We start from the raw sequence: 12,257 nt of genomic DNA, 5'->3' as shown, positions 1-12,257 counted from the left end.
TGCAAACCACAAAATATTGAGAGAAATTTTAAGACGTATATAAATGGAGAGATATGTTAATGACTGAAAGACTCAGTATTTCTAAGATGTCAATTCTTCCAAATTTTTAATAAATTTAGCATAATCTTTATCAAAAATTGTAACAGGCTTATTTGTAGAAGTTGGAAGGCTGATTCTAAAATCCGTATAGAAATATGAGTCTAAGGCAGCCAAAACAATTTTGAAAAAGATTAAAGAAGTTGGAGGACTTACACTTCCTCCTTATGTGAGTTAGTATAAAGCTACAGTGATCAAGGCCCTGTGTTATTGGCATAGGGCACAGGGATAGGCAAATAGATCATTAAAATAGAGGAGTGATTTCAGAAACAGGCTCATATATATAATGTCATTTGATCTTTACAAAGGCACCAAAACAACTACACGGGGAAAGGAAAGTCTTTCCACAAAAGGAAATGGAACAGCAATTAGTGAATATACGGGAAGAAAAGGAAACTGGTCCCCTACCTACACCTTAACACAAAAACTAATTCAAAATTAAGGAGTTTAACACAAAACCTAAAACTATAAAGATCTTAGAGGAAAACACAAGAGAAGATCTCTCTAATCTTGGGGGTAGGTAAATATTTCTTAGAGAAGACACATAAAGCATTACCCATAAAAGAAAAAAAAATGAAGTGGAAAAAAGCAAAACTCAAAACTTCTGTTCTTCCAAACACACTATTAAGAAAATGCAAACCATAGACTGAGGGAAAATATTTGTACTACAAATATCTGTCCAAGGGCTTGTGCCCAATTGCATATAGAACTCCAACAAATCAATAGTAAAAAGAAAATCAGGCCAATTTGAACGGATATTTTATAAAAGAAAATGTACAAGTAGGTAATCCATACATACAGGTATGTTCATTGTCTTTACTTATCAAAGAATATAAATTAAACCATAATGACATATCATATAGCCCCATGAGAATGACTAAAATTAAAAGAATTGACAATATAAGGTGTTACCAAAAATGAGGAACAACTGGAGGTATCATACATACATCACAGGTGGGAGGATAAATTATTACAATCACTCTGGAAAACTACTGGATATCATCTACTGAAGTTAATATGAAGGGATAGTTAATATCCCTTAGGACCCAGCAATTTTACCCCTAGATAAATGAGTGTTTATGCCACCAAATGTCTTATATAGGAGTAGTCATTACAATACTACTTACAAAAACTCAATGCTAGAAACAGTCCATTCATCAAAAATAGAAATGGATAAAAAATAAATTATGGTACAGTCATACAATGGAATATCAAGCAACAATAAAAAATAGACCAATGATACAAATGACAATAAATCTCAAAATAATACTATAAACCAATTTATATGAAGTTCAAAAATTGGCAAAATTAATATATGGTGATAGAAATCAGAACAGAACAGTAGGTGCCTATATGGGTTAGGATTCCTTGGACAAGGTTAAGGCAACTTTCTGGGGGTAATGGAAATGCTCTATATCTTAATCAAGTATTATACAAGTGTTCCTGTTTATACACTTCAGATTTGCACATAAATTTCCCTTTAATTTTTTTTTAAAAAGAGTATATCATAATGAAGGTAGCTCATCTCTGACTTAAAGAAGACCCTAAAAAAATTACGGTGGAAAAAAAAAAAACTAAAATCCCAGAGACTCCTGAAGATTACCATTAGATCTCCAAATAATATCACCATTTGTATTATCCTTTTGTTTTACTGATTTCAAAACAGACAAAGAATACCTGACAGGATCATGAGATTAATGAATTCAGTGAAATTGAGTTCAGATCTTTTGAAAGTTCACCAATTTCTGCATTTTTAAAAGTAAATGATTTTCAAATCCCCTTCAGAAACATGTGCAGCAAAACAGAAAAATGTGGAGTTAAAGGTCAAAATAATTACGTTTGTACTGCCAACAAATATGTCTTTCAAGAAAAACAAGTTTTTCTTTATGAAACTTACACTGAAATATGATATTGATTCCAACAGGTAAAATGTTCTCTTGCATTGAACTAACTAAATAAATCTCATATTACTCTCACTTTTTCTTAGTCATACTGCATAATGTACACCTTTGGAGGTAAATAAGCAATGAACCTGAAACTCCTTGCTGTATGCATTGCTCTGATTTGACATAAGATATTGAACTGTGTCTATGTATCTATGCAGATGTCCTAGAAATTAGCAGGACTGCAATGGTTCTTGTATGTTTTATTTTTGTTCATCCTCACATAGCCATCTGTAAAACTATCGCTTTGTCAGACCCACAGTACTGATACCATTCTGCTATGCATTTAGCCAAGGTGACTGGGTTTTTCATCTCAGACAGTGAAAACAGCACTTTTACAAAGCAATTTGCAAATATGTGTCTTCATTCCTTCGGAAGGTACTAAGAATCTAAATACTGTGTCTTAAATTCCACTGGCTGTGCTAGAGATTTTGAGGTAAATTGAAGGAGGTCTGTCCAGAGCTCATCATGGTGCTCAGCTACAGTTTAAATGTAAACATCTTGTGTTTCTTGTTAAAGACTGTATTTTATGTACATTGGTCAAACATAAGAAGCCTAATAATGCCAATTAGAGAGATAATTGGACTTGACTTCAGAAAACTCAAGGGTAGGCCCTAGCTTCTCATTCTTCCAGGAGTGGGAGACATGAGTCTTCCCCTTCTTGTCTCCATATACCTTCTTACCTTTTCCCATCCTGCCTACTTCCCAGGATGATTGTGAGGAACAAAGTGATAGAACAAAAGTAAGAGGGCTTCAAATGTGAGGAATTGGTGCTATTTGTTATCCTGCTAGTCTATTTTAAGCTTTATGCTTTCCGAGGCAAAGTATCAGTATACTACACCATTGCTTAGGAAGTATTTTGTTGTTTGATAGTTACTACTTAACGCTGAATTTCTAAAGATCTGGGCACAATTCAAAAGCACATTTCCAACACAATCATCAAGTTTAAAAAGTAGCCAACTAAGAGAAGTATTTTCCTTTTTGCTCTGCAGAATGTAATGCTAGACTTGCAATTCCTTCTATTGGTTTTGAACAAAATTAGAGCCTGGATAGAAATTCAAAAAATAAGAAAAGTAGCAAAGGAAAGAGCTGATTTTAGAATTTTTCAAGAGCAACCTTTCAAGAAAGGTTCGTGTGTGTGTGTGTGTGTGTGAATATTTCAGAAAAATGCAGAGAAATTTTGTGATGTGTTAACTTCTAAATCATTTTCTTATTAGTTTGTCTACCAAACTCATTTTATTTAACAAATGGACTCAAACAGACACTAAGAATTTTTTAAATGCTGTATATTTCTGGAAGACAAGCTATTTGTATTATTCTTAAAAATCCCATCAACGTTATCCCATTCTTTAGTGCCACCACTTTAGTTTCACCCTCTAAAGCCATGAGAAACTAGCCAGAGATCAGAATTGTATCCAGAATTTGCAGTCTTGAGAAACACTGATTTCTGACTCTTGAATAAGCCACTAATGGTAAAAGGCAGTAGAGCGGGTTCTCATTTCCAAGGCATATAACAATAACTACGCAAATTTTTCCCTTCTTCAACTAGTTGTTTTGTGACACATGAAAAAAATCTATATTTGAACAAAATCTGCATTTATTAATCATTATTACCTTGTTAGCCAAGAAGAAAAAAATAATTAGAAATGCAAGTTATTTTGAAGGAAAGGTCAAAATGTTTACTTTACCTTGAATTGTATACAGTCAGGCCTCTCTATTTTTAAATGTTGCTAGAAGTAGTATAAAGTGTGTTATTTCAAAATAAATTTCATTTTCCGTAGTAATACAAATGTACTTAGTCCATTCTCAGCCAAAGATCTGGCTTTTTAAAAAAATCATAAACATAACCCCTAAAATTGCAGAAATGAAAAGAACTGTAGCTATGAGCCAAGATAACTTTAAATGTAAAAAAGTAAAGCTTTTAGTTTCAAGAGGCATAAAAGCACTATAAACACTGATTAAACCAGGGGTTCTAATATTCCATAAAATATCTATAACATTCACAGAAATAAAGTTATATCAGACCAATATTTTACTGAAAGTGAGTGTATTAGTTGCTGTAGTTATTAAATGCTTAAATGTTTTTCGTGGTGTTCTTTGAATTTAGAAGGGCCCATTTGTAGAAGAAGTAAAGAAGGGTAATTAGAGGGCCTAAATTCCTTAAGTTTTCCAAATAAGGCTAAATTAGTGCATCCTCCTCTCCTCTCCCAATCAAATTCTCTATAGAACCAATGGTCTCTCAGATTTCACCCTCAGCCTTAGAATGTCTCCAAAGGCTGTTGTTAGGAGGAGTGTCTCCTAAGCCCCTGTCCCTGTGGTCAGGGGCTTCCTGCATATTTGTTATCGACGTTGTTTCTTTCTCTAAAATTGAAGTTTCAATGAAGAGTTTTCTCAAGATTTCTGTACTTTACCCTGTCTTATCTTCTTCATTAAAACAAAACAAAACAAAACAAAACAAAACAAAACAAAACTGGCTGGGCGCGGTGGCTCACGCTTGTAATCCCAACACTTTGGGAGACTGGGACGGACGGACCACAAGGTCAGGAGTTCGAGACCAACCTGGCCAATATGGTGAAACCCTGTCTCTACTAAAAATACAAAAATTAGCTGGGCATGGTGGCAGGTGCCTGTAGTACCATCTACTCAGGAGGCTGAGGCAGGAGAATCGCTTGAACCCGGAAGGTGGAGGTTGCAGTGAACCAAGATCATGCTACTGCACTCCAGCCTGGGCGACAGAGTGAGACTCCTCTCAAGAAAAAAACAAAAACAAAGCAAAACTATAGAAATATTTTTGGTTTCAGAGAAATATAAAAAACAAACAACAACAACAAAAAGGTGCTGTTAGGTCAATGGATTTCATACCTTATTAATGGCTGTCAGAGCACTTTACAATGGTAGGAAAGCATTAAAAACAATTACAATCTTATAGATTTTCAGAGAATAAACCTGAAGGATCTCCAGGGAATTGTAAAGCTAGGTACAAGTTGTGGGGCCTGAGAACCTCAGGCTGCCTTGAGTTTCCATTTCGATGGGGCCAGTTTTTCTACTTACTCCTCATTTTTAAAAGTGTATTTTGGCCCCCTGAAGGCAGCATCCTCAAATGACAGCGAAACCTCTAAGAAAAATATAAACTCTTCTTTCACAATGCTTATTGCAATGACCTCTGCTTTTACCTTGATGGAAAATAAATACTCCCTATCCTGGGACAGAATGAGGAAATTATAAAGGTGGCCAAATCTATACTCAGAGATCTATAAACAAATCTATAAACATTCTCTTTATACAGAGTTCCAGTTCCTTCATAGTTTACCTGCAGGGCCCCCTACTAATCTTGCACTCATGGCATTTATTCACCCTAAAGAGTAAATAACACTTTGAAATATTTATAAATAAATTAAATAATTAATGTACTTTAGCATTCAATGTGCTTTGACAGTGAAAATTTAATATTCTAAATTAATTGTGGGGTACAGGAAGCAAATAGAATATAAAATCTCTTGCTCCATCTGTGGGAAGGTCATCCCTGCATATATCTGTCAAATGCCTAAGCCCTATAGGAAATATGTTGCCATTCAACATTCTATAAAATTTAGCTCAAGAAAGTGGTCGGGCACAGTGGCTCATGCCAGTAATCCTAGCACTCTGGGAGGCCGAGGCAGGTGGACTACCTGAGGTCAGGAGTTCGAGACAACCTTGGCCAACATGGTGAAACCCCATCTCTACTAAAAATACAAAAAATTAGCTCAGCATGGTGGCAGGCGTCTGTAATCCCAGCTACTCAGGAGTTTAAGGCAGGAGAATTGCTTGAACCTGGGAGGCAGAAGTTACAGTGAACCAAGATTGTGGCATTGCACTCCAGCCTGGGCAACAAGAGTGAAACTCTGTCTCAAAAAAATGAAAAAATAAAAAAATAAAGAAAATCATCATAATGCCTTTCTCAGGCCAAAGTTACCATTCTGGGGCCAAAGAGCTTGTACCACAGAGTATAAAAATACATCTATTACATTTGTGTCCTTAAATACCAGATAGCAGCATCTTGACAAAAAAAAAAAAAAAAGTTAAATGTAGCTTAGCAGCATTTAATAGATACAATCTTATAATATTTAGGGTGGTGCAAAAGTAATTGTGGTTTTTGCAATTTTAATTGCAAAAGATACAGCTGACTATCTTCTGACTCTAAGACTACTGACAATTTTAATTGCAAAAACCACAATTACTTTTGCACCAACCTAACAAATACACAAAAGAATAAAATGCAGTTGTATCTGCATATGTTAAATAAGCATCTCTAATATCAGGCTCCCAAAAGCCTATCAGTAGCTTTATTTCTATTTTATTTCATCAATAGTAATATTAGTATTTGTATTTTAACATAAATGATTGATGACATTATTCTTGCACCTTATCCTCAACATGTTAGAAACCAAATCCATAATAGTATTCAAATCTTTCCCTCACTCAGATCATCTGGTTTCCATTAGTGGCACCAACAGACTCCTCCTTTCCATTCACACTGGAAGCCAAGGAGTCATCCTCAACTCACCCCAAGTCATCTCTCATACTGCAGACAAACTAATCTTTCAAAAGTGGAAATCCTGTCTTGTCAATTCCTTGCTAGAAAAAAAGAGGGAGAAAAAGCTGATGCCTCTATTACATGCTAAATTAAGCACTACTTCAATTTCCTGTGTTTTAAAACTATTCAATGTATGCATTAGACATCATAAATACCTTTAATTTGTACATATTGCATTCATATTGTTGCTATTATAAATTTTTTTTGTGTGTGTTTTTTTGTTTTTTTTTTTGAGATGGAGTCTTGCTCTGTCACCCAGGCTGGAGTGCAGTGGTGCAATCTCGGCTCACTGCAACCCCTACCTCCTGGGTTCAAGCGATTCCCCTGCCTCAGCCTCCTGAGTAGCTGGGACTGCAGGCACATGCCACCACACCTAGGTAATTTTTGTATTTTTAGTAGAGACGGTGTTTCACCATGTTGGCCAAGATGGTCTCAATCTCCTGACTTCGCGATCCACCTGCCTCGGCTTCCCAAAGTGCTGGGATTACAGGTGTCCGCCACTGTGCCTGACCTAAATTATATTTCTTATTAGCTAAACTTAATGACTACCAAGTGTCAGACACTGTCTTTATGCTTCATATAAATAATCTAACTTCGGGATAGATACTATTACATCTATTATATTTTATCCCTAAAACAAGTAAATCAAGATCACAAAATTAGGTAACAGATAAGGAGAATTCATTTCAGCAAAGGCTGTGCTATGTCTGAAGTAACAGCAATAGCCCCTAGACAGCAGCGATTCAGCTGACTGTATCTTCTGACTCTAAGACTAGTGGCATTAATAATTCCCTTCCACCTGTCCTTTAAGCTGAGTATAAATCACAATTTCAAATGAATTCCATTTGTTATTATTATCCAGAGGAATTAGGGGAGTTACTGGCAGAGGTCACAGGAATTCTTATTCCTTATTTTCTCTGAGTTATGACATAGTGAAATGTTCCTGTTTGTAACTAATTTTCCTACTTCTTTGATGGCCATATCTAGATTTTCCCCAACACTTCTGATTGCAGACTTTCTGCCTATAACTCTCATAATCAAAGGCATGGTTTCGGGGAACTGCTCTAGAAGATACTCTTAAAAAGTTGTACAAAAAATTAGCCGGGCGTGGTGGCGGGCGCCTGTAGTCCCAGCTACTCGGAGAGGCTGAGGCAGGAGAATGGCGTGAACCTGGGAGGCGGAGCTTGCAGTGAGCCAAGATTGCGCCACTGCACTCCAGCCTGGGCGACAGAGCGAGACTCCGTCTCAAAAAAAAAAAAAAAAAAAAAAAGTTGTAAAGCTACATGTTGACATGATGTTGTAAAGATTAGGATAGAAAGATGTTAATGGAAACAGACTGAAAGGAAACCGGGGAGTCCTTACGTATTTTATCCTAAGTTATGGACTTATGATGCAAGGCTGGTGCTGCTCATGAAGATATACAGCAAATAAATTAGGAGAAAATAGAACCTAAAACGTTCTTTCAAATGGCCAGGAAATTGAAATGAACAAGAACAAGGAAGTAACCTCTCCTCTTTCTTTCATAAGCACATCCCCTTTAATGCAAAGGAAAGAACCAAAGTTTAATAAACCTTGTGATATTAAAGGTTTGACCAGAACAGCAACCTTTGTTTTAGAAGATGAAAATTTAATTACTTCTCATGAAGCAAAACCCAAATATAAATGGAATTCTTTAACATATGTCCTCAATTAATCTATTTTAGATGAGATCAAATAATAAAAAAATTGATATTTCAACTTTCTCTGAGAAGAAAACATTAAAATAAGTATGTGCACACTGAATGTAAGAATGTTGAAGAAATTCCTCATTATATGTTGTGGAAGATTTAATAAAACTTGGTTAATGGATAGAAAGGTGTTTCAAATCATATACTTTTGATTTTGAAAAACAGTTCTGTCACAAAATTTTGATACTAAAGGTCTGTTGATATACTTGGCATAAATAAATTAACTTGGATTGTTAATTAAATGTCAGATAACACATAAGATGGCTAGGTATTTTATGGTGACTTTGGAAAATTCCAAAAGCAAACGTTTGTTTCTTAAAAGTCAAGAGATTGTAATGCCAAAGCAAAGTCTCCAGGTACTAAAAACATTCATCATTTTTCTCCCTGCAAAATGTCCCCAAATGGAGACCATCCAAGAAAAATTATATAAACTTGCACTGTAGCTTTTGGTTTTATAAATAAGAAAAAAGTATTGCTAATTAAGAAATGAAAGATGTGGCTTTTCTAGGCTTTATATCTTAGGTTGCTCATTATTTTAGCTTCTCCAACCCAAGTCTACATTAACGTGCTTTTCTTTCTCCAGGGAGATAAAGAAGCTGAATTAGGGCTTCCATTTTCCCCACTTTGTGATCGGAAGTCAACCATGGTGGCCCAGTCACAAATAGGTAATTCTGATGATTTGTGATGGTGGAAAGTGAGTGTGTGCTTGTCAGTTTTCAAATGGGTAAATGGTGTTGTTCAAAGGGGTAACTTCCATGAAAACCTCACTCCATATTCATGATACATTTGATTTTTAAATGGATCTATATGGTGCTGAATAAGAATTATTGAAGCATTTTCACAAAATAAATTCAATAAAGCAACATTAGTAAATGTAATTGTTATCATGGTTGTAATCCTTTTACAAAACATAAAATTTTCTTGTGTGGGAGACTATTTTATGTTGTTTTGTTGCTGATTATTGTTTTCTGTAATTTAATTCTTTAGATATATAGGTCAACTCAATGAAAATATTAGTGCACTTGTTCTATCACTAAGTTTCCATAGTATGCTTAATATAGTAGTGCACATTTCATTTGGAAAAATATTCTCTCATGATGTGAATAGATTAACCAACAACAGGAAATTTCCAAAATGATAATGCTCCCAACCACATCCATTCTTATCATCTGTATTTGTGTTGGGGACTTCAAGTCCAGTCCATTATTAAAACATGTGTTACATGGCTCAAATACTTGTAATAATTATTCCCTGAGCCAGCATTTTTGTTACTGAACAATATGATCAATAAACACAAGGATCACTTCTTAGCTGTGTGGTTATGCTCTGGCACCACCCATCACAAAGCTTGGGGGAAAGCTGCCTGCTGTGACCTTTTCCCCTTCCCATCCAAGTTTCAACAGCTGTTTTTCTAGAGACCATAACACAGGTGCCTATCCTAGCTTAGTAAGTGTAAACGTGGAAGGCTAAAGACCTGATGCAGCAAGCTAAGAATGGAAGTTTCTGAGGCTTGTTGCTGTAATGCAAATTGCTGCCATGTTAGTAGAGGTGATGCCCCAGTTGACAGTCTACACATCTCAGGCATTTAAGAACATAGACAGAACTGGCGGGGTGCAGTGGCTCCTGCCTGTAATCCCAGCACTTTGGGAGGCCAAGGCCGGCGGATCTCGGGGTCAGGAGATCGGGACCATCTTGGCTAACATGGTGAAACCACGTCTCTACTAAAAAATACAAAAAATTATCTGGGCGTGGTGGCACACACCTGTAATCCCAGCTACTTGGGAGGCTGAGGCACGAGAATCACTTGAACCCAGGAGGCAAAGGTTGCAGTGAGCCAAGATCGCGCCACCGCACTCCAGCCTGGGTGACAGAGTGAGACTCCATCTCAAAAAAAAAGAACATAGAACTTAAAATAGTACCCTTGGTGGTCAATTAACACTGATTTAATTTGAAGGTATCCATTAAAACTACTGAAGTTTTATTTAATTAAAAATGTGCCTTATTATATACTATAAGTAATCCAGTTACTTGAAATGTGAATTACTTTTATCCAAGCATCTGATGGACAGTCTTTAAATGTGCATACTTTACAGGACATTATCACTTAAAAAGCCTCCCTCCAGCTATTCTCCTATATTCAGATGGTAGTCCATTGCTCTCAGATGTGTTTCCAGCAACAATTCTTGACTTGAGGCACCCACAGCAGTCCTGGGATCTGGGATATTGCCATGTACACAGACCTTAGAATAGGTTGTTGTCTCCTCCTCTGCCTAAACACAGGATGGAAAATACTCCCAGAGGACAATGCCCTTTTCTCTGTGTGTCATTTTCTATCTTGATGAGTACTTTAAATGTAAAAGTCTTCATTCAGTACTGACATCTCAAAGTGGTGGGATTAATACTGTCTCCCAGAGATGTTACTTTTCTTTTCACTGATTTGACAGAACACACCCACATGCTGTGAACTAACACTTTACATCCAGAGAATAATAAACAGCAATTTGAAATATTAACACACTGGCAGAAAGCTCTGATATAGTAAGAAACAAAAAGTAATTGTCTTCCTGTTACCTGAGGAAAACCTTCAATTATTTAATTTCTTTGGAGCTTAGATATGATTTCTTGTTAGTAAATAATAAAATCCAAAGTGCACATGATGTGCTTTCAAAAAGGATAATGATCCGTGGTGTTGAGAGAGGAAACTATAGTCACTCTCATCGGATCTAAATGTATTGTTAGCAATAGTATATTATATAAGGCTGAATAGTAAATAGAAAAGCCAATATACTTGAGTTAGCAAGCTTAAATTGTGTCACTTCCATGGCTTCAAGGATTATTTTATAGAGCAGTTAAACCATCTCTAAAGACTGTTATTAGATTAAAACAATACAAAGGGTAAGCGGAACCAATATTTTAGTTGATACTCACTATCCCAGGATTGTCAGAGGCTCTTCATTATTTCTGATTTCAGAATTCAGGAAATTGTAACACTTGAATTTCTCTCTCTCTCTCTCTCTTTTCATTTTGGCTTTTATAGGTTTCATCGATTTCATAGTAGAGCCAACATTTTCTCTTCTGACAGACTCAACAGAGAAAATTGTTATTCCTCTTATAGAGGAAGCCTCAAAAGCCGAAACTTCTTCCTATGTGGCAAGCGGGTATGATATTTTCTTTTTTGCATCATTTTTCATCTTTGTGTTGTTTAGTAACCTTTTCCTTAATGATTATCTATATTTCTCACATCTAGGCAGAGAATTCTCACAAGAATTATTAGGGAGTATTGCCTGCCACCTAGTGGCTTTATATTATATTGCATCTGCCTTTGAGAACTGAAGTTTAATACACAAAATATGAAATACTAAGGTGTGTACTAAGGAGAATCCAGTGTGGGGAGGGAGAGAAAGGAGGTGAGCAGCTGCCACGTGCTCAGAACTGGGACTGAGCATCTACTACCCTGCTTTTCTAGTCGGTTTTGTAAAGTTTTTCAGGTTTTCCTCGTTCACCCCATATCCTGATGGTGTTTTTTGGTTTCTTTGGTTGTTACTGTTAGCTCAACCACCATTGTGGGGTTACACATTGCTGATGCACTAAGACGATCAAATACAAAAGGCTCCATGAGCGATGGGTCCTATTCCCCAGACTACTCCCTTGCAACAGTGGACCTGAAGAGCTTCAAGAACAACCTGGTGGACATCATTCAGCAGAACAAAGAGAGGTGGAAAGAGTTAGCTGCACAAGGTAGTGTTGTTTATGAGGCTTTACTACCATCTCTCTCTCTTCACTTCTCCTCTAAGAGTTTGAATTATTTCTTCTAGATTTCTTCTTCTATAGAATATGTAAGCCCTTGATGGTATTGGGAATTTGGCTACTCTTTGATCATTCGTGAGAAAGTTGGCTCATTTATTAGATAAAAAGAGG

At 36.2% G+C, this 12,257-nt stretch overlaps 1 protein-coding gene across 3 annotated transcripts in view; it reads left to right on the top strand.

The window, feature by feature from the left end:
* Nucleotides 1-12,257, top strand: part of PDE1A (phosphodiesterase 1A) — a 384,349-nt gene that overhangs the window by 322,482 nt on the left and 49,610 nt on the right. For all 3 annotated transcript variants that reach the window (XM_030803171.1, XM_030803172.1, XM_003253813.3), the window contains exons 12-14: nucleotides 8,923-9,004; nucleotides 11,377-11,497; nucleotides 11,890-12,077. In XM_030803171.1, the coding sequence (XP_030659031.1) occupies nucleotides 8,923-9,004; nucleotides 11,377-11,497; nucleotides 11,890-12,077 (391 nt within the window). The remainder of the gene's footprint in view (nucleotides 1-8,922; nucleotides 9,005-11,376; nucleotides 11,498-11,889; nucleotides 12,078-12,257) is intronic.

Source organism: Nomascus leucogenys, chromosome 22a (genome assembly GCF_006542625.1).
Source record: "Nomascus leucogenys isolate Asia chromosome 22a, Asia_NLE_v1, whole genome shotgun sequence".
Lineage (NCBI taxonomy): Eukaryota > Metazoa > Chordata > Mammalia > Primates > Hylobatidae > Nomascus > Nomascus leucogenys.
This window is presented reverse-complemented; position numbering and strand designations above follow the sequence as displayed.